General features: G+C 39.8%; 2 protein-coding genes across 3 annotated transcripts in view; one reads left to right on the top strand and one right to left on the bottom strand.

Annotated features, from left to right (window-relative positions):
- Positions 1-20251, bottom strand: part of rps6ka5 (ribosomal protein S6 kinase, polypeptide 5) — a 22707-nt gene that overhangs the window by 1838 nt on the left and 618 nt on the right. Inside the window, exons 2-17 of one of the 2 annotated variants that reach the window (XM_078277911.1) lie at positions 13561-13632; positions 13176-13394; positions 12840-12955; positions 12637-12738; positions 11661-11744; positions 11416-11519; positions 11166-11316; positions 10815-10976; positions 9440-9565; positions 7865-7998; positions 7078-7171; positions 6011-6181; positions 5494-5685; positions 3696-3855; positions 2827-2990; positions 1-2214 (exon numbers count right to left, since the gene is read on the bottom strand). The exon at positions 1-2214 is cut by the window's left edge and continues 1838 nt beyond it. In XM_078277911.1, the coding sequence (XP_078134037.1) occupies positions 1909-2214; positions 2827-2990; positions 3696-3855; positions 5494-5685; positions 6011-6181; positions 7078-7171; positions 7865-7998; positions 9440-9565; positions 10815-10976; positions 11166-11316; positions 11416-11519; positions 11661-11744; positions 12637-12738; positions 12840-12955; positions 13176-13394; positions 13561-13632 (2357 nt within the window). In that variant the 3' untranslated portion in view covers positions 1-1908. The remainder of the gene's footprint in view (positions 2215-2826; positions 2991-3695; positions 3856-5493; positions 5686-6010; positions 6182-7077; positions 7172-7864; positions 7999-9439; positions 9566-10814; positions 10977-11165; positions 11317-11415; positions 11520-11660; positions 11745-12636; positions 12739-12839; positions 12956-13175; positions 13395-13560; positions 13633-20251) is intronic. The other variant, XM_078277912.1, reaches the window with a different exon arrangement.
- The window catches only part of hadhab (hydroxyacyl-CoA dehydrogenase trifunctional multienzyme complex subunit alpha b), a 16098-nt gene continuing 12818 nt past the window's right edge, over positions 16972-20251 (top strand). The window contains exon 1 of the mRNA XM_078277915.1: positions 16972-17033. The gene's annotated coding sequence lies outside the window, so the exon portion shown is untranslated. The remainder of the gene's footprint in view (positions 17034-20251) is intronic.

The raw sequence follows: 20251 nt of genomic DNA, 5'->3' as shown, positions 1-20251 counted from the left end.
AAGTCCCGAATTAAATCGGGGCTATTGAAATAAGCAAGTAAACAAACACACAATAAATAAAGAAAGAATCTGCCAAAAAAAAAAAAAGCCCAGAAAACAAAACAAAAAAGTAAAGTTTCAGATAACATCATGCACTGGGGACTTAAAACTAACCAGATATCTGCCTCAAAGTGAGAGCTGTTACACAGTGCAAAGATCACCATTTCTGTCATGCAGTACAACATGGTAAATAGAGCAAGGGATGGTGTCATAATAAAAGGAGTGTTTGAGGTCTGTCCTCATGGACTTGATGTTTTCATAAAGGGCAGATGTTTTGCAGTAGTTTTAAAACTTTGGGCAGTAACACAAGGGGCAACTATATTGCCTCAAAATATCTTAATGTCTTACCACCCTTAACTCATAGACTCAAACTTGTCCATTACCTGATTTAATTGCATTTTTTGGCACATAAACCTTTTCATTTTCTTTCATCTGAAAAGGAAGCTACTTGAAGCTGCCCTTTGGCATCTTGGATCTAAAAAAAAAAAACTCAACCTCAAATTCCTTGAGGCATTCACCTCACACTAAGCTGATCGGAATTTTCCATTAGGGATATTCTGCTCAATCCAATTGGTTGTAGTGATAATGAGGCAATTAAGTCCTATACCACACAAGGTAAATCCACTGCTCAGTATAAGCCCATACTGACTTGAATGATCAGACTATAAGGAACAGAGGCAACACTGAGTCTTAAAGTGGTCATACTCCCACATTGGAGGCAAAAATAAGTCTAAATATAGCTCTTGTAGAGTCACATCCCCTCGGCTAGCTGTACTCCCCACAGAACAATAAAACCCCAGATTTGGCTGAACATACTACATCCACATTTGGTTGTTTAAAAAAAAAAGAAGATGTTTACACGTTTGCTTCTTTAATCCTTTTCCACAAGGAAATTACTTTTTTTGAAAAGTGGACACAGCAGCAGTTCAATCTCAAAATTCACCAGCCACCATAGAGTCCAAAGGACTTTGGTTAGATACATTTGACATCCATTAACCAGTAGCTAATGGTGTTAATCTCTCGCCTATAATAGTCTTACAATGTCTACATAACTGTGTCTCTAACCTACTTGAAGCATTCATGTCTAAGATGATTACGAAGATGAATTAACAACCATCTGACTAAATGGAAACGGTCTTTAGAGCTGATAGGAAACAACACACACACATACACAAAATGTCTTTTTTCTTCTTCTAAAGACTCACTATATTCACTATTTCTTTTTAGATCAGTCTGAACCATAAATAAGTTAACAATATAGATTATCATAAATAAATCTCAGTTGTAAAATTCACATATAAATACCCTGCTCCATCTTGCAGAGACTTCCCAGAAAAGGACCCACGTTACGCAGCAGCACGTTGCATTTCTGCTCTCCCTTTGACAAAAAAATACAGAGCATCCATGGTGTAAACACTACAACTTTCCCTTTAAAACCTCTGTAGGCATGGACAAAGACAGGTAAATGGAGCGGACAGAGAGAGAGCTGCGATTTAAAGAGACTGAAGATGTCTCTCCATTGTTTGTCTGGACCTGGGGCAGTAGGGCAGCCCTTTTCATTTTGGACACTGGTGACAACTTCTTCCTGGTCCAGTCCCTGATTGACACAGTCCGTCTTTGAAAGTGAGAGAGAAACAAAAGGGATAGGCTATTGCTAGTGATGATTGACTGATTGATTGATTGATTGATTGATACTGAGGTGACGGTTGCTGCTCCTGCTGCATGCTTGGTTTTGGAGACGTGCGGACGTCCATGCAATCAAGCCAGAGGCAGAGAGCTGCCGGGGACAGAGAGAAGAAGAGAGCGCTCTCCACAATGTTCCAAGCCGTCCTGTGGGTCATGAAGCTGTCCCTTTTTCCTCTCGGTGTCTCACTGTTCTTCTGAGAAGTGAAAGGCTGGATGCGTTAGTTGGTGCTCAGAGTCTGTTCCCAGGGCCGCGGGTGTGTTGACGGGCATGATGAGAGGCGTGCTGCTGGAGGGCTGCAGCTTGGTGTTGTCCTCTGGAAAAGTCTTCTCCTGAGACTGGGAGGAGGAGGACGAGGAATGGGTGCTCTCACTGGAACTGCTGCGGGTCTCTGTGCTGGTACTTGTCTTTTTCATCTTCCTCCTCTTGGCTAGTGGCGCTTTGTCCACCGTCTGCAGGCGGAAACCTTCCCGCTTACATTTGTTAAATGCCTGGGACAAAAAAGGGGATTGGTGAGCCAGTTGTTTTCTCTGAATGATTATTTTTCCAAGGGATGCACCAATCCTACTCTTTCGGTCTCCCTGTGCTGATTCTAATTCCTCAACAGCTGATATTGAGTACTAATCCTTTTACAGGTGCTTAAATAGAGTCAGCATCAGCACTGATACCAATTCAGCGTTATTTGACAGGTTTTGGACTAGTTAGTTGCAACAATATTGCTTCATCAAGTGTGCGTTTAGCAATGAAATTTTATTTTTTGAAACATTTTTCACGCATGACATACAGATCTATCTGTTTAGAATAGGGCTGCAACCAATGATTATTTTCATTATTCATTTATCTGCCAATATTTTCTCTTTTAAACAATTTTATCTAAATTTCACAGTAAATTGTGATCCTGTTTTACTTTGGAGAATTAATCTCATAATACACTTAAAATAATGTTAATCTCTATCTTCAGGTCAATTGGTAAGTGTTTAAGAGTGGATTCAGCACAGTTCAAGCAATTGTTCAATACAACCGGAAACCCAGAGTTCCTTACCTGACCTACAGAATTCCTGGCCTATATTTAAAATTAGCATGCACTGCTGATCATTTCTTACATGAAAGGTAGCTTTGACATAAGTGTGGACGGAGGCAGTAGAGGAGCCAAGAATGTCCGGGGTCATGAGTGGGTTGGAGGACAGCTGGCTGTCGTCCTGGAGCCAGGCATTGTAACGTAGGCCGCACATCTTAATCCTCTTGTTTGGGTCCACGGTCAGCAGCTCTGCAAGAGCAAGACACAGATTTACCATTAGCGCTCTAAATACACGAGTAAGGAGGTGAGCTACAAAGAGGAAGGGATTTGCTATTCAGGTAGCTGAGTCACTGTGAGCTACTTTGTGGGTTTAAAGTTCAATCTGTGATTAAATTAAACAAATGAGCAGTCCTGCTAAAAACATTCCATATTTTCAGATATGTTGTCACTTCAAAACTGGGTGACAGGACTTTTAAAACAGATACCAACTCTATATACCACAACTAAATCTAACTTAGTAATATTTTCTAATGCTGTTAGGATTCATTCACATTAGTTCACATCTAAAAATTGGAGTAAAAGACGGCTGTTTTTTCAATTATGATTAGTTGAACACACAAGTCCCATTATTAATCTTATTCTTTGTTACAAGTGAGATCACACCTGTACTTTGTATGGTCGTATAATTTAAATAAGGGAGAACCATGGGACAATGTTCTTGTGGTCTCGTAATTTCTTGCAATTACAGTATTTTAGCCAATTTACATTAAAAGCACACTATAGGGAAACAACTTCCTCTAAAATCTTAGAATTTTGTCACTAATACACTAAAGATGTGATGTGAAATCCACAGGCATAACATCTGAGCTTTCACTTTATGAGAATAAACTTCTAGCATACAGTAGTTCACACAAATCATTAGATTTAAGAACAAGCCACCAGTTCCATCCTGACCTTGTATCAGGTCCTTGGCCTGCTGGGACACATTTCTCCAGGCCTCGCCTTCAAAAGAGAAGTCCCCCTGTTTGATTTTCTTCATAATTTCCTCAGCACTGGTGTGAGTCAGGCTCTTCTCCTGACACTGAAAAGGAACCTGGCCAGACAGCATGGTGTACTGCAAACACAGCAAAACCACAATATCTGCTGTTAAAACACCATGCATGCAGTTTCCAGGTTTAAATATCTGCACTGTCAATTAAATCTAAACATTTTGTGTGGCACAGGAAATGCTACATGTTATTTTTTTTTTTTTTTATTAACCACGTTGCCTACAATGAGCTGGCAAAGTAATTGGGCATTAATGTTAGAACAAATCTGCTGTTGAAATAACAACTTTAAAAGCGCACTTGACCGATCACGACTGTCCACATTATTCCATTGTTATGCTGCATGTTGTTGACCGTGGTTGAACCAGCACTAAACAGAAGAGTCTGTGCTTAGCTCAACATACAGGATACTCTCACCTTGGCCTGCTTACATCTGCCCGCAGATTTCTCATTAAAATGACAGTAGTTGGGAACAGGCCTTTCGGCAGTGGAGGATCTGTCCTGCTCTCTCCCTCTTTCTCCCTCCCTCTCTGTGTCTGCTCACTTTGCTTCCAGGGCATTGTGCACACAGCTTGTCAGTAGCCATTTCATCAAAGCTCCATGAGGCACACTACTCCCATATCCCCCCAGGGGGCATCGGTGTGAAACAACACTTGCACAGAGAGCCCAGACTCTGTATGGATGACTGGCCAAGGTCTAGAGCCACTCTCCCATGTGCCCTATCCTTCTCTTCTCTACCTCTCCTTTTAATTTCTCTGCTCTACAAAGAAAAAGGTTGAATTAGGATGAAATTTCCGCTACTGGGAAGCAAAGTCTCATTTAAGCGCAGCATTAACCAGCTCTGAGAGCCTGGCTGGTTGCTCTCCATTCCGTGGTGAGCATTAAACTGTGTCAGCTCACCACAGGATGCTGACGGTTGTAGCGCTAAGCAAGAGAGGGAGATGAATATCATGCAAATAAGATTAAACAGAACATGCACACACATGCATGCATGTGCGCATTCATACACACACGCACGCTGAAAGCCTGATTTTGATGTGGGGTATAAGTATCCTCAGTAACTTTTAACCTAATCACATCAAATATTAAATATTATAAATACAATATAAAATATGAATACCATTCTCTCTGCATAGTTTTGCAGATACGTTTGTCAAGCAAATCAACATCAGTGACCATTAACCATCATTTGGATTAATGCTGCCACTAATGAACATTTCCTTTTATTGATTAAAGTATTTTTTCCATCAATTGAGTAATCATTACATCAGTTTAAAAAATAAGGTCCATCAGAAATGAGCAGATCCCAAAGGGATCCTCTAAAATTGCTTTCACAATCCGATAAATAGTCGAACAACTCAAAGTTATCAAATTTAAGCAAAGAAAATATTCAAATTTTAAAAGCCATAACCAGCAATTGTTTGGAATTTTCTTCACTTGATAAATAACCTAATTAATCAGTTATCAAAATTGTCCGACAGATTTTGAACTAACCAATTGACCACTTGTTTCAGCACTAAGTTAGATGTTGTATTTTCTTACATTATAATGTTTACAATTTCTGTTCAAATTGCTGTAAAATAAAATACTGCTGAGTGGTGATAGGTTTCTTTCCCATCAGGATAATGTTGAATAATAAATCATTCTCCATCGGTTTAAATTTGGTTTTAACCTGAGCATGGCTCCGTCGTCCCACACCCACTCACCAGAATAACTCCCAGGCTCCACAGGTCACAGGACTCGTCGTAGCCGTCATACTTTAGTATCTCTGGAGCTGCGTAGTGCAGGGTGAAGCAGGGAGTCTTCAGGAGCTGATTGTCTGGTGGTTTGAGGCGAGCAAAGCCAAAGTCTATGATTTTTATCTCAGAGTTCTCACTCTCATCTGTGAAGAGCAGGTTCTACGAAGCAATTGGGAGACACGGACAGCAATCATTTTTTTCTGCTCAGCAAAACTGTTTCACTTAAGAGCTTACCAAATTGGACATCAAGACTTGTCTGACCAGGTACTTTTGACCCATGTTAGGGTCGACCAATTCTACTCGTTTTGTGGAAGACTGCAGAGTGAGAATGACAATGCGACAGATCATACAAAGTTCAGAAAAAACACAGTCATTCTGTTTTAAAAACTTTTGATCCAGTGGGTCTGTATTCATTAGAAAGACACAAACCATGCTCAGACAGAAAAGAATTTCGAGCTGCAGTCCTGCTGTGCATGTCCAATACCTCCGGTTTAAGGTCCCTATGCACCACTCCTACGTCGTGCATGTGACTGACGGCCGACACCAGTTTTCGCATGATGCGGCTGGCCTCGGTTTCGCTGAAATGTTGCTTTCTGCGGATCCTCTCCAGCAGCTCCCCTCCACCAAGCAGCTCCAGAACCAGGTACGTGTGGAGCTACAGAAAACACACGCACAGAATATATTTACACTTCTCACCGACCTCTGATACACCCAATTCCAACCTTTATTCTTTGACATGCTCTGGAATAGCACAGCAGGTGCAAAGTGTGCGTTTTGTAATGTACAGTATTTTCAATCTTGCTTTCACAGCTCAAACTGCTTGTTGAAAACAGCTGAACGTGTGAAACTGTAGATGAGAATGTTTCTGTTGCATAATAAATATAGCCCAAAAAGCAGCCCATCCTTGATCTCATGATGTTGAGATCAAACCATAATGGTATTGAGTAAAAGTGAAAGGGGCCAAACAAAATGGGAAGGGAATAATGTGTCTGGGCAGCGCGGTAGAGTTTCTCATTAGTGCTGGGTCTGGGGAACAAAGGCAGGACTGGGTTGAGGCGAGGCGAGGCAGCGCTGCTTTGATCTGGGTCACAGGCCTCTGAGGTACAGTAATAACCCTACTGAGCTCATCAGGACTAAAGTGGTGCTCCTGGGCTTGAAGTGCCGGGACTAATGAACCTGTACACAGCCACACAGACACACCTTCTGAGGTAAGCTACATTCGGAACACGTGCACACTTAGTTTGGTTTGAGTGTGCGGCTCAATTATTAACACAAGTAAATCTAGGTTGTTTCTATTCACTGCTATGAAATGGGTGTTTGTACAGCTGCAGTTTAAAAATACATTTGGTGTGAAATATTGTGCGCATGAAGAGATGTTATAGGACAATACATTAAGAGATAAAGAAAGACCTTGAGGGCTCCCAGCAACCCCATTAATCTGCCTTGTTCCAGTTCCAGGACTTAATAAGGTTGCAGTCCCCACAGGCTCCACAGAGAGCCATGCAAAACTGAATTTATGGTCGCAAATGTATCCACCGCGAATAACCTTACCTGGTCGTGGTAAATTTCTTGTAACTTGACAATGTTAGGGTGGCCATCGCAGAGCTTCAGGGCTGCTACTTCCCGCTGAGTCTGTGCCTCCATCCTACAGCAAACACAAGCAGGAAGCCAGATAACTGTCACGAAATACAACATAAATACACAGTAGAGTGAGAAAGTGACATTTTAGAGGGCAGTTTTTGTATCCTTTAACAGGTTTTCAATTGACATTTTGGTCTAATCTGGACAATTTTTGAGGAAAAAACGCAGTCATTTTGTAACTTTACATTACATATTAGCAAATAATCAAGTCAGTATAATATATCAAGAGAAGACAAGGCAGGGTTTAAAAAAGAAGACAGATTATGACCCACTACCTTTCTACTTTTTATATGACATTTGTACAATATAACCTTTTGACCGTGGGTTGTGTGGGGTTGACATTTTCTTCTGCTTGGTTATTTCACACAATTCACCTATTGTAAGGTAGCTCATAAGGTTTGGTTCTCAAATTCTCACATTTGTAATTTAAAAGGCTTTTTTTTTTAATCCATTTTTAAGTGCAGTTTGCTCAGCTGATTTTCTTTACCCTGACAGAGACATATTCCAACTAACTCACAGTTAGAAGAAGAAACACGTGCTTGTGTCATGAAGATTGCCCAGTGTGACATTATTTTGCATTTGTCCGTTTAAGATAACATACTAATTCTGCCAGGGAAAGGAAGGAGGATGGCCGACTGATTTATCCAGGGAAACTATAAACATCACACAGACAAAAGCATCTGGGTTGAGTTTGTACCTCTTGCTGACAATCTTGACTGCGTATTTCTGTCCGGTCTTCTTGTGTGTGCACCGTCTGCAGATGGAAAAGCTACCCTCTCCTAAAGCACTGTCCTTCAGGTCCATCTCATAACTCATATAGAAAGGTGAGTCCTGCAGAGGGGGGACAGTGGACCAAAACAAGTTGTTTGGTCAAATATAAATTTTTATAGAGAGGCATCAGTAAAGGGTCTAATAATGACTTAAATTAAAGAATGACCTCAATGTTGTTAGGTCTTCAATAAAAATAGGGGTATGCTGTATTCATTTTTTTATATTTAAATATATTACACTAAGTATTTTAGTGTACGTTGGTTTCATACACTCCTGCTTTCCTGGGCCTAATGTGTAGTTAAAATTAATTGCTATTTATTTGAATATGATCACAGCTCTATGCATGCTATTCTTTTCTATTGCACATACTGTAACTACTGCTACTGTACTTACAGTACACAGATCATGTCCTTGGTGCACTTTTCTTTACATGTATCTTATTCTCCACAAAAAAAGACACAATTCACGTAGGTGAGGAATACATGACTTATTTTATGTCTTCTGAAATGCAAGTCTGATCTAGCAGTCTTATATACAGCATTTATATTAAACCTTTTTTAATAACCACAGCCTGAAACCTGAAGTCCGCTCCGTCTTTCCTTTTTTTGTGTTCCAAATATTGCTTCTATGCGATTATAAAAACTTGTTTTGTGATCATTAAACATTTATTACCACACAGAGTGAGTGCAGCAGTCCATGAAAACCATTTTAGTATGAACCCAACAAACTTCTCTTCTTGTGCAATGTTGTCAAAGTTAATTTGCATGCAAAAAAGAAACTAGAAAAAAAATCTAGATTTGCCAGATCTGTATGAAGATACTGAAGAACACTACTAGACATAACAAGAAACTTCCTGTTTGTGACAGAAAATGGGGTAAAAACCTGTAGAGCACAGTGAGCTGAGGCTTGGAATTGTGAGTACATTTGGAGCATATTGTTGCCTGACTGCTCGGCTGAAACCTTCCCTTTCAAATGTATGCAAGCACTAAAAAGGATAGTATGTTATGACCAAGCATACTTGCAAGCCAAAATGCTGATTTTCTTTTTTTATGAAAATTCAATCTAATATTCCAGCGTCTGGTTGATTAATTAAACATTGCTAAAAAGGTTTTTGGTCTAGAAAGCATTAAAATGATTCATTACAATCCCTATCACCAATATAAAAAAATCTGACAATAAATCTTGGAAACAGCTAAGTTTGCAGCAGGTACCCAGGATGTTGATGAGAAAGCTTGAAACCCAATGATCCAACAAAAGGCAATGCACCGCTCCCTTCTCAAAAAGCATTATGTTATACAGATACACAAGTGCATTCATGAACAAACATTATTAAATAAACAGGCTCATGTCTGAAAACTGAATCGGAGTATAAGTGAGTAAAACAAGTACAGTAGGGAAAAAAAAAAAAAGGTTCTTGTGGAATGGAGGAAGGGGAAAAAAATCTCATTAGCCATTAGCTTAAGTGTGTTTGTGCAGGAGGATCCAAGTCCATTCATCTTACCTTTATCATGGCGCTGCGGGCCACCGCAGCAGAGCCCGGCCTCTCAGAGCCCCCACACAGCTGGACAGTGTCGTCCATCACCACATTCCTCTTGAACAGGATGGAGGGGGCCATGAAAGAGTAGCCCTGCACACAGAAACACAAACTCTAGGTATTTACATTGTAAAGTGAGCGTTGGATTATGAGGACAGAGGGAAAGTTTACAGCCTCAGAAATAGACTGGACTATCCATCCTCCTGATTATACTTTATTATATATTTTTTTTCTAATTTTTGTACGTCTAAGCAAGCCTGTCAGCTCCACAATACACCAAATTCTGTTAATTTGTGAGTGACAGTAGCTGTCCAGCTGTTCTTATTGTTAGACCTGTCAATGTGGAGCGCTGCCTGCTGAATTCCAGCTGTGGGGAGCCCAAAGCTTTGAGCTGGCATTAAACACACACACAGCTGTGTGGTATGTAGTGACAGCCATGGATGGACGGAAGGATGGTGAATGAATGAGATGCCCTAAATTGCCGGGCTTGAATATTCGATTGCTCTGCTGTGAAATTACATTTTGGCGCTCTTAATGCAATTTTTATTTTGTTCTGTGAGGCACTGTGGGGGAGCAAGTGCATGGTTTAAAATTGGGATTGCTGTCGTTATCTCAGAGATTGCTAGGCTTGCAAATTATAAAGACCACACAATTTCAGACTATGTGAATGGCAGCTGAGAGCGAAAAAAGCCAAGATGAAGTTGGCAATCAAAGACTGAAGGCGTAACCGAGAGACGTGGTGATGCTCTCAAAGTGTAACCTTTTATTCCATGAGAGAAGCCCGTTAATGGATCTATTGATCTACCGAGCTCAAGGATCCAGAAGGCAATCAGAGTTGAAATTTCATGCAATACATCAGACAGCCATCAGCTGGCACAGAGTTGTGGGCCATATTATGGTTCAAAGCTAGATCAAAAATAGTCATTCACATCTGTTACTTCAATAAGAGCTGCATATGGCAGCAATTACTTCAATAAAAGACTCTTTAGTCAATTTGAATACCAGTGCACACAGACAAGACTCATGTTGACTTACAGCAACCTTTTGAGGACATTCAAAACTTCACTTGATTACTTCAATTGCTGTGGAGTATGACAAATATAGTCACAGACAAAAAAAGTGGAAAATGTATAATGCAATTTTTCATCCGTGTCAACATTTCACACTGCCTGCAACCAAAGCCCAGACAAACATCAGCACAAAGCAAATGCAAATCTAAATGTTTGTCATGTCCTGTGCAATGACCTGCAAGGAGCACAATGGTTGTTCCTGTATGTAAACAATAAAACAATGAGTCACAAAAAATTGTCTGGTTGTTTAACATTCCTTTATACTCTCCCACCTGGAAGATGCGGTCACAGTTCTGAGGCAGAGCTGCGGGAGAATAGGTGGGGTCCATCTCTGTGAACTCTTCTGCAAAGTTGCTGACATCCAGCTCATCCCGAATCACCGGCTTGAACGGGGCAGGCACCTTCTTAGCTGCCAAGTCCTCCCAGTTTATTTTCTAACGTTAGTTTAGAAAAAGAAAAACATTGCGGTTCATTCCCATCCTTATTAACATAGCTTATACAAACACTCAGCTTTCCCTAATGCTACTCACTCAAAGCAGCCCCATTATGTGGAGTAACAGCCCACCCTGCCATTTAGTTTTTCTAAATATTGTGAAATATTCAGGACAAGTAATGAGATCCACCTGGTAAAACGGGTGTTTTTTCACATTCTCTGCTCCATTAGGACCTGAGCCCAATCTCTTCTTTGGATCTTTGATGAGGAGTCGCTGGATGAGGTCTTTGGCCAGAGGTCCCATATCTTTGGGGAAAGGAGGATCCTTTTTTGAAATCCTCCTGTGATGTGCGAGACAGATATGGTCAGTGTTGTAGAGGGATTATAACTGAAGGCTAGCTGAAATCTGTGGTGATCTAATGATCAGGGAGAATCCATACTTGGCAATGTCTGTGTGCGAGTTCTCATCTCCATCAACGGTGAAGGGCGATCCGCCAGTCAAAAGCTCGTACATCAACACGCCAAGGCTCCACCAGTCCACCGCCTGGAATGCATGAAAGCAACCACCCGTGACTTTGGCTTAACAGACTAAAAGAAAAATCTCAATGGAGAGCACACACATTCAGGAATAAAGAGAGGAGAGTCTGGGCTGCTTGATTTGATCAAACATAAAACTATAAATTACCTTGTCATGTCCAGACTCTCCTCCTTCCACAATTTCTGGAGCCATATATTCAATGGTGCCACAGACAGAAAACGCCCTTTCCACCTGTTTTAACAAATGCACAAATCAAGACACATTTTAGATTCCAAATCTAGAATCTTAGCCTTGTCTGTGCCTGCAAGTGGGCAGGACTGTGAGAGAATGGTTCAAGATTAAAGCCCCTAAAAACTTGGTTTCAAATCTTAAAAGGACAATTCCGGCGCAAAATGAACCTAGGGGTTATGTACCGAGTCGAGCGTTCTCTGGGACATGTTTTCATGCTAATCGAAGACGTCTCTAGCTTGAAACAAGCTACCGCAAACCGGTGATTAGCTGCTAACGCTAGCTTTCGGGGCAGAGAGTAAATCACTATTTTATACCACTATCAAGGCTCAAAATAGCGCCACACTTCAACGGTAGCACAATGAGGGTCCTTACATGTAAACCGAAGTATTGAGAACTTTCTAAGTGTACAGACAGTTTATTAAAAAGATAGATTATAAAGACAGTAGCGTTCATGTTTACATGCACGCGCCATCTTGGAAAACAGTCATGAGCAGTCGAACCACGAATGCTGTGTTTGAGCTATGTCACTGGTTACTGGTTGCACGGCGTTCGAGTTAGCGGTGTAGAAATAGCAATTTAAATTAAACGCTGACAATGTTTTATGAGGAAGGACATGGATTCATCACGATTGTTAGACCTCAAGGATACAAACAATATGTTTTGTTGAGAAACACTGAAAATAAACATAACTTTTGTTCAAGAAAACTCCCCAGGGAGCCTTTAATATTTATAACTTAATGAGCAAAAATTAATGTTCAAGTTTGAAAAAAGATCTTTCATTTATTTATTCATTATTTATTAGGAGTTTAACAGCAAATCTGCTTCATCAGGAGTGAGTGGGTCATCAGTTGAAGGATTGAGAGGTTTTAACACATACTGAGACATACTGTACCTGATCAAATTCTTTACTGAGACCAAAGTCTGTGAGAACTATATGACCACTCGAATCCAGGAGAATATTCTCAAGTTTCAGGTCCCGATAGACAATCCCAAGCTGCAACAAGAAAATGGGCAAGTTAATGCATGTAAAAGCATGTGAACATCAATAGATAACTTCTGAACAGAGGCCTTGTTTGTGATGAATCTCAGGGTTACCTTATGTAGATGTTCTAGTGCCAACACAATCTCTCCACTGTACAAGGCAACTTCTTGTTCCTTAAATCGCACCCTCTGCACCAAATGTGTGAAGAGCTCCCCACCATTTACATAATCTATAATTAAAAGATAACATGCATTTCATGTTTCATCCAAAATAATACAAGTAGATTCATTTTTCTACAGGGAAGGGCAAATACTTTATTTTTTTATTTCTGTTTATACTTATTCATTCACCTGGTGCATTTCTTTCACTGGGTTTAAGAAAATCATTAACCTTTTATTTTTCTTGTATAAACATAACAGAGAAGGCATTTTGCTATCAAATATCCTAACCGAGAATCAGGTGCAGCTTGGTATCCGTCTGGAAGGCATAGTGAAGTGTGACGAGGAACGGAGACTGGCGGATGTGCTCCAGCACTTGACGCTCTGACCGCGTGTGTTCGGCAGTCTTTGCCTTTTGTACAATAGTGGCCTTCTTCAAAACCTTCATGGCATACAGCTTTCCTGCATCGTGACCACTCACTTTCCTCACCAGGAACACCTTGCCATAAGCTGGTGGTTATTATAAATAAAGACAGAGGGCAAAGTTCAGTGCAGAGCAAAGGCTTTATCATTCCAAAAACACACAATATCGGATTCCAGACTTGGCATGCAAACTGTCATCTAAATATCATAATCTGTTCAACACAGGGAGAGACTAGTTTAAAGGTTCACTCACCTCCTGTGCCCAGCACCTTTAATAGCTCAAAGTTTTCAATGCCCACCCTCTCCACATGGCCCGTCAGGTTGGCTGAAGTCAGAGCAGAAATCAAATATATTACAAGAGAATCAGATAAACAACTCAATTCATCTAACAAAAAGTGGCTTGAATGATAAAATACTAAGGCAAGGCAGCTTTATTTGTATAGCACATTTCAGCAACAGGGCAATTTAAAGTGCTTTACATGAAAACAGATAAAAAAATTAAAAAAAGATAAAATACGAGAATAAAAGTTACAGTGCAGTATAAAAAATTAAACATTGAAGAGCAGTTAAAACAGTTAAATATATAAAAGCAGATAAAATATGAATTTCTTTTTATATGCTTATATAGATTGTCATACAGTGTCAACAATGCAACTTCAGTATAAGAACAGTTATTTAAAGAAAGGCAACATCAAAAAGATAGGTCTTCAGCTTTGATTTAAAAGAACTGAGAGTTGCAGCAGACCTGCAGTTTTCTGGGAGTTTGTTCCAGATATGTGGAGCATAAAAACTAAACGCTGCTTCCCCCTGTTTAGTTCTGACTCTGGGGACAACAAGCAGACCTGTCCCAGACGACCTGAGAGGTCTGGGTGGTTCATAGTGAATCAGAATGGGTTTTATTGCCAAGTACGTTTTTTAACACATACAAGGAATTTGTTTTGGTGTTGTTGGTGCACGTCACACATGAATATGAAACAATATAAGTATAGGTACAAACAATATAAGTATAAGTATATTTACACAGTATGTATTAAGTTAAAAATAAAGAATAAATAGAGATATAAATAAAAAATAAAGAGCAAAGAGCATTACAGCAGAAGTATAATACATAGTGTAGTAGCAGATCAGAAATGTATTTTGGCCCTAAACCTTTTAGTGATTTATAAACCAGCAAAAGTATTTTGAAATCAATTCTTTGAGGCACTGGAAGCCAGTGTAGAGACTTCAGAACTGGAGTGATGTGATCCACTTTCTTGGTCTTAGTGAGGACTCGAGCAGCAGCGTTCTGAATCAGCTGCAGCTGTCTGATCGATTCTGACTTTGTAATTGTCTTAATGTGGCTGTTAAAATTCAGGTCCGAGTCCATGACTACACCAAGATTTCTGGCTTTGTCTGTTGTTTTTAACATTATCGTTTGAAGCTGAGTGCTGACTTTTAATCGTTCCTCTTTTGCTCCAAAAACAACCACCTCAGTTTTTTCTTCATTTAATTTAAGAAAGTTCTGGCACATACAGTCATTAATTTGTTCAATGCACTTAGTCAGTTGTTGTATTGACTATAGTCCCCTGGCAATAAGGTTATATAAATTTGTGTGTCATCCGCATAACTATGGTAACTTATTTTATTGTTTTCCATAATTTGAGCCAGTGGAAGCATGTAGATGTTAAACAGGAGAGGCCCCAGAACGGAGCCTTGGGGAACTCCGCACGTCATATTTGTATGCTCAGATGTATAATTCCCTATAGACACAAAGTAGTCCCTATTCTTTAAATAAGACTCAAACCACTTTAGTACTGAGCCAGAAATGCCAACCCAGTTTTCCAAACGGTCTAGTAATATGTCATGGTCGACCGTATCAAATGCAGCACTGATATCAAGTAATACAAAGACTGAAATTTTGCCACTATCTGTGTTTAAGTGGATGTCATTAAAGACTTTAACAAGAGCTGTCTCAGTGCTGTGGTGTGGTCAAAAACTCGACTGGAAGGCATCAAAACTGTTGTTTAGTGACAAGAAAAGGTTGAGTTGTTGAGAAAACGTTTTTTTCAATGATTTTACTTAAAAATGGAAGGTTTGATATCGGCCTATAGTTGCTCATTAGTGACGTGTCTAGATTGTTCTTTTTTAAAAGTGGCTTAATGACTGCAGTTTTCAGGGCCTGCAGGAAGATACCTGAGAGAAGAGACGTGTTTACAATCTGTAGAAGATCTGTAGCCAAACAATTCGAAACATTTTTGAAAAGGCCCGTTGGTAGAATATCAAGGCAGCAGGAGGAGGTTTTCAGATGTTGTATAATGTCCTACAGGTTTTTACAGTTAATCATATGAAATTGGGTCATATTGGAATTTGTTTTGCCTGGACACTGTGACAACACATACCCTGTACTCGATATGGAAGCACTGACTGTTTGTCTAATTTTCAGAATTTTGTCTTTGAAGAAGGTGGCAAAATCATTGCAGGCCTTCGTGGATAAAAGTTCAGATGCTACTGGGTTTGTTAACCTATCGACAGTAGCAAACAAAGCACGTGAATTATTATTGTTTTTGGCAATAATGTCCGAGAAGAAGCACCGCCTTACATTCCTCAGTTCCAAATTATAAATGCGAAGTCTCTCTTTATAGGTGTTGTAGTGGACCTGGAGATTAGTTTTTCGCCACCTGCGTTCTGCTTTTCGACACTCTTTTTTTCTGTCCTTACCAGTATGGCATTTCTCCATGGAGATTTTTTCTCATCAGAGACAGTTTTTACCTTAATGGGACCAATGGCATCAATAACATTTGTAATTTTACAATTGAAATTGTCTACAAGCTCAATGACTGAGACCCCTGAGAGGGTGGGTATGGACGAGAAAAGCTGAATGAATGTTTCACTGGTGTTGTCAGTGATATACCGTTTTCTTATTAACTTTGTTTGGACACTTTTGTGCACAGAGATAGTGCCATTAAAGGAATGATCAGAGAGAGCAGCATCAGTCACCACAACCTTGGAAATGTTCAAACCCTTCGAGATAATCAAGTCCAGAGTGTGCCCCTTGTTGTGTGTGGGCTCCGTCACATGCTGAGTCAGTCCATAGTTCTCAAAAATGCAACACAGTTCTTTTGTCCCTCTATCCTGGGGGTTGTCAACATGAATGTTGAAATCACCAGCAATAACTACACAGTCAAAGTTAATACAGATTATAGACAGCAGTTCACTAAAGTCGTCAAAGAAGGATGCACAGTATTTTGGTGGCCTGTAGATAATTAGAAATATAGGTCAAGAGGAAAAGGAAATAACCAACGTCATGTGATCAGTAGAGTAGATGTATTCCAAGTAGGGGTGTCACGATTCTCCAAATCCACGATTCCATTTGACTTTCAATTTTAAGGTCTCGATTCTATTAAATTTTTGATTTAAACATTTTCTTCAACAGGGACCGCAATGCCACAATAAGATTGCCACTAGATGGCAAAAGGGAACTTTGCATCAACAGTGAGTTTCTTTGAGTTTTTTTTCCAGAGGCTCATGACTGCACCATTAGTTTAACTAGATATACCTGTGAGTGGAGCCCACATGCTTAACCTTCATTGTTTGTTTACATAACTCACTCATGAGGAAGGCAACATGTTGCCACACCGCTGACTTCAGGGAAGCAGGATAATTTCCAGTTCTGTTGTTTCCCCACCATCTCCAACTCCTGCAGTGCAAATGGTGTCTGGAATAGTAAGCTGCCGGCTACAGGCACAGGTAAGCTAACGTTACCCTGTTTCTTCAGCTGCATGCTACCAGTCGGTAAGCTACGCTGTGTCTGTCGTTGTTTATTCGGACGTGTACAAGTAGGCAGGTGTGAATAGAGAAATAAATACTGGCAAAATTGCTGATCTTGCTTCTAATTTCGAAATCGAAAGCTCATTTCGATCAATTTTCTATTTAAAATCAAAATCGTGACACCCCAATTCCAAGGGTCATTCACTTTCAGAAGATTATGTGTGAGAGTATATTTTGTACTCTGTACAAAAAACACAATTGTGAGTAGCTAGGAATAACAGAGTATTTTTCTATATTAGGTATTCTTTTATCTGAGGCTTATCTGGAACACGGGAATATGTATGTTTATATTCACGTTACTGACAGCCCTGCTGTTTGCAACTGCAATTGCTGTTTGCAACTGCAATTGCTGTTTGCAGTTGGATTTTAAATCTCCCACCTGCCTTGATTGGTGCCATATTAAGAATTAGCGCAACCTAAAAGCCATTCACTAATATGTACAAAAACCAAGACATTAAAGATATGATTATAGGTATATAAAAGTGTAGGGTCTGGTTCAGTAAAAAACTGTACCATAGCCTAAGTCTTCAGACCACCTTTAATCCCAGTCCTCTACAGTATAGCTCTTTCTGCTCCTAAATGATAAAGATGCTTAGTTACCAAGGTAAGCTAAAGAGATAGTTTCAGTGATAAAATTACCAGCCTCTGGCCAAAAATCAGTGAAGACGTTCTCATTGAATATTGACCTCTGTTAATACAACCATTATACAAACAAATCAGCTGTTTTGTTGTTGCCAAAAGCAGGAACACCAGAAGGCACATTTACATTACTGTGCAGTCATGTATACTTTTTGTTTTGTAACTCTTGCCCATGTTACACTGTAAATAATGTATTCTTATTCTCATTTCATTTTAATACAAAGAGACTCTTAGCCATGATGCTTTGAGGCGAATGAAGTCAAACTCTGCAAAGCTAAAAGATTGGAGAATGGGCTTTAAATTAGAGAATCTGCGATTTAAAACCCTGGACAAGTTAGGAACGTCTGGGTGGTGGTTAAATGAATCTATTGCATAGCTAACAGCAGCAGACTGGGCTTGTTGCACAGGTGAATGTTTCATTATAAAAATGTGCAACAGTGCATATTGCAGACAGAAAACATGCATAATCAGTAAACTTCCTTCATGTAAACAAAAAGAACTATAACACAGTATGAGATCATCCGCAGCGCACGGGCTACATTAACAAGCAAAAGGTCACAATCTTCCATCAGGGATTTTCAGTGAATTCAGTACTCACCGTCAGTGACTCCTCGTGTCTTTCTAAATCATGGTCTCCCAGTACAGCTGACTGAGCATAGCATGCTCTTAGACACGCATGTCCATTGTAGTGAACACATTCCTTCTGTCTGACACTCTGAAAACAGGCTACTGAGCAATTAAAGCGGATGATTTAATCTTTTCCACTGCTTTCTTCCGAGTCGCACAAGGAGAAATGCTGCAACTATTAGACACTTCACGTGCATACTGTATCATTTCAACACTGTCCTTCAAATCTGAGGTCAGGGATTCAGGTTGCATAACACCCTTGTCAAACTCATGTGCCAAGGCCAAGTTTGATTTGATTTGACTGCTAGACAGGAGGAAACTTTAGTCTACAGTAGAGAAATTCCAATGTTCCTCAAAATAAAAAGCTTACCTTAATAGTGTATTTTGGTTGGTTTCCTGAGTGATAAGACTTAAAAACCTAACCACTAATTGAAACTAAATTTCAACAAACCGTTCATTTGGAAAAGTAGATATTCTGTCTTTTTATTGTGAGAAAGATTTGACACAACTATGGCTAAGATTATTAAACTATAGCAATTATGTCCCCTGTAGCACATTTTTACAATTTTCCACACAACACTTCTAGATATATAGCAAATGAATGGGCTTAGTACTGTAGGTATGTACACTACCGGTCAAAAGTTTGGGGTCACTTAGAAATTTCCATTCCACTCCATTAAAGACAGAATACCAGCTGAGATCAGTTGCATTGTTTTTTTTAACCAGGGCAGCAGTTTTCAGATTACATTATGTGCTTACATAACTTCAAAAGGGTTCTCAAATGTTTTCTCAGTTAGCCTTTTAAAATGATATCAGATTAGTAAACTGAATGTGCCTTTGTAACATTGGATGAATGGTTGCTGATAATGGGCAATGTAGATATTGCATTAAAGATCAGCCACTTCTTTCTACAACAGTCAAGAACCCTTTTGCAATTATTTAAGCACATAATGTAATCTGAAAACTGCTGCCCTGATTAAAAAAGCAATGCAACTGATCTCAGCTGGTATTCTGTCTGAAATGGAGTGGAATGGAAATTTCTAAGTGACCCCAAACTTTTGACCGGTAGTGTATATCCTTTACTTTTGCTATATTGTCTCCACTAGGTCAAATGCTACAGCAGGGGTCCAAAGCAGGGTTAAGTTGATACAGTAGCTAAAATGTGCGAAATTTTATTCACACAAAAAACGAGTGCCAGTGACAACTAGACTGACTGCATATTTAGGGCAGGGCAGTACATGGGTGTGCAGCAGTCAGGTTGCAGCCTGAACAGCAGCACTGTGTCATTAAAAAAACAGTTGCAGCTGAAGCAGTGGGCAACTTCATTTAGCAGCCCTCTGCATTCAATCAGTAGACGCCACTCTACTCAAAACAACCACCGTTACCGAATCTCAATCTGTAACAACAACTCTAACTGTATTCTGTTGATTTGGAGAGTTTTGAGATGCTACTTGTACATGTCACCACTACTTCACTTTGTACTATCATATTGTCTCAACAAAAAGACAAGCCAGTAGGATTCAGCACCACCGTCACAGTTTTTATCTTGAGGATGATGTTGAACAGTGTAAAGTTAATAAGGGACGAAGACATTTACCTGTCAACCACTTACACGAACCAACAGTGCCTAATGTGACTGTTGATGTAGCTACACCCCTGTATAATGTGCAAAATGAAACCAAGCTATTTAGCTACTCTTGAGACTTGACAGCACTGCAGCTGTGTCTGTTCTTCGTTGGCTAAGGAGAAGTTAGCTGTGAGTGCTAACAGACCAGGCAATGACTGGAAACCCAACTCATAGTGATTCACGTTAAGTTAAGGCGGTGACAGTGGCATAAACTTGCTGAAAATCTCTGTCGATGGTCTGATTT

This window comes from Sander vitreus, chromosome 20 (genome assembly GCF_031162955.1).
Source record: "Sander vitreus isolate 19-12246 chromosome 20, sanVit1, whole genome shotgun sequence".
NCBI classification, from domain to species: Eukaryota; Metazoa; Chordata; class Actinopteri; order Perciformes; family Percidae; genus Sander; species Sander vitreus.
The sequence above is the reverse complement of the archived record's forward strand: the minus strand, read 5'-3'. Positions and strand labels throughout refer to the sequence as shown.